The sequence below is a fragment of the Trypanosoma cruzi genome, genomic scaffold (assembly GCF_000209065.1).
Source record: "Trypanosoma cruzi strain CL Brener 1047053516475 genomic scaffold, whole genome shotgun sequence".
NCBI classification, from domain to species: Eukaryota; Euglenozoa; class Kinetoplastea; order Trypanosomatida; family Trypanosomatidae; genus Trypanosoma; species Trypanosoma cruzi.
In genome coordinates, this window is record NW_001849352.1 from 52,754 (window position 1) to 53,839 (window position 1,086).

Consider the following 1,086-nt stretch of genomic DNA (forward strand, 5'->3'; position numbering starts at 1 on the left):
AAATTCCATTGCTTTGGAAGCAGCAAAGAGAAAAAAAAGTTTACTTTAGTAAAAAAAAATAGTCCAAACGTTGTGCTTACTTCGATTCCCCACCCTCTTTGCGGAATACTGACTGGCTTGAGACGACCGTGACTCCTGCTCCCACAACCAAAAAGAAAATAAATAAGAAAAATAAATAAGAAGTGAGACCAAGAAAAAATATACATTTTTTTTTCCAAATAAATATATATAAAAAAAAAAAAAAAAAAGGTACAAAAAGAAAAAGCAATATACATATATATATGTATATAAACAGTAATTTAAAAAAAGGCCAAATTTCACTTGGCGTCTTGCAATGACAACGCCCTTACACGCCCGCAAAAATAAGCACATCGAGAGTATGGAAATCCCAAAATAAAGGACACAAACAAACAGCGTTTCTTTACTTTTATTGCTTTTTCTTGGTACATAAATATACAAGAAGCTTTTCACAATCATATAAACAACCATATACGCGTAAAAAAAAACCTTTGTTTGACCCCGCCCCTTCCTATTTCCATCAGTAAGGGTACCCTCTTGGATGGCCCGGTACCGAGTTCTGAAATGAATGATGAAAAAGTTGATTGGGTTCTCCTTTATCGTAACCTGATGTTGGTGGGGAGAGTGGGACCTGCGGATGTAGAGGATGCTGTTGTTTATACGTTTGTCTTTGTTCATGCTGTTGATAGGGATCTTCCTGTTGTTGTCGAATAAATTGTGTTTGTACCCCGGGTTGCTGATAAGACTCTTGGTTCGGCTGTGGTTGATGGGGATGAAGCTGTTGTCCTTGATGCTGGTGTTCTTGTGGTTGTGGCTGTGGATGCACATACGTGGAAATATGCGGTGTGGTAGGGTTTGTTGTCGGAATATGAGGCGCAGACGTGCTCAAATCAAAGTATTTTGGCATGGCGTACTGCGGTCGGTGGTGCGGAGTTCCCATGGAGGATTGGATGCCAAACAATCCCTGCGGATGAGTACCGTGCTGCTGATTTTGCTGCTGCTGCTGCGGCGTCGGCGGTGCCCCAGTGGGGAAAAGACCGCCCCTCGGATACATGGAAGGATGCTCCC

At 41.7% G+C, this 1,086-nt stretch overlaps 1 protein-coding gene across 1 annotated transcript, besides 2 other annotated features; it reads right to left on the reverse strand.

The window, feature by feature from the left end:
- Positions 1-1,086: a sequence feature (heterozygous, Esmeraldo-like haplotype).
- Positions 150-264: a sequence feature (A-rich).
- Tc00.1047053509833.10 (hypothetical protein, conserved) lies at positions 539-1,086 on the reverse strand (the record flags this gene model as incomplete). The annotated part of the gene is made up of 1 exon (XM_797067.1): positions 539-1,086. A coding segment is annotated over one exon (548 nt), but the record flags the coding sequence as incomplete, so codon positions are not given.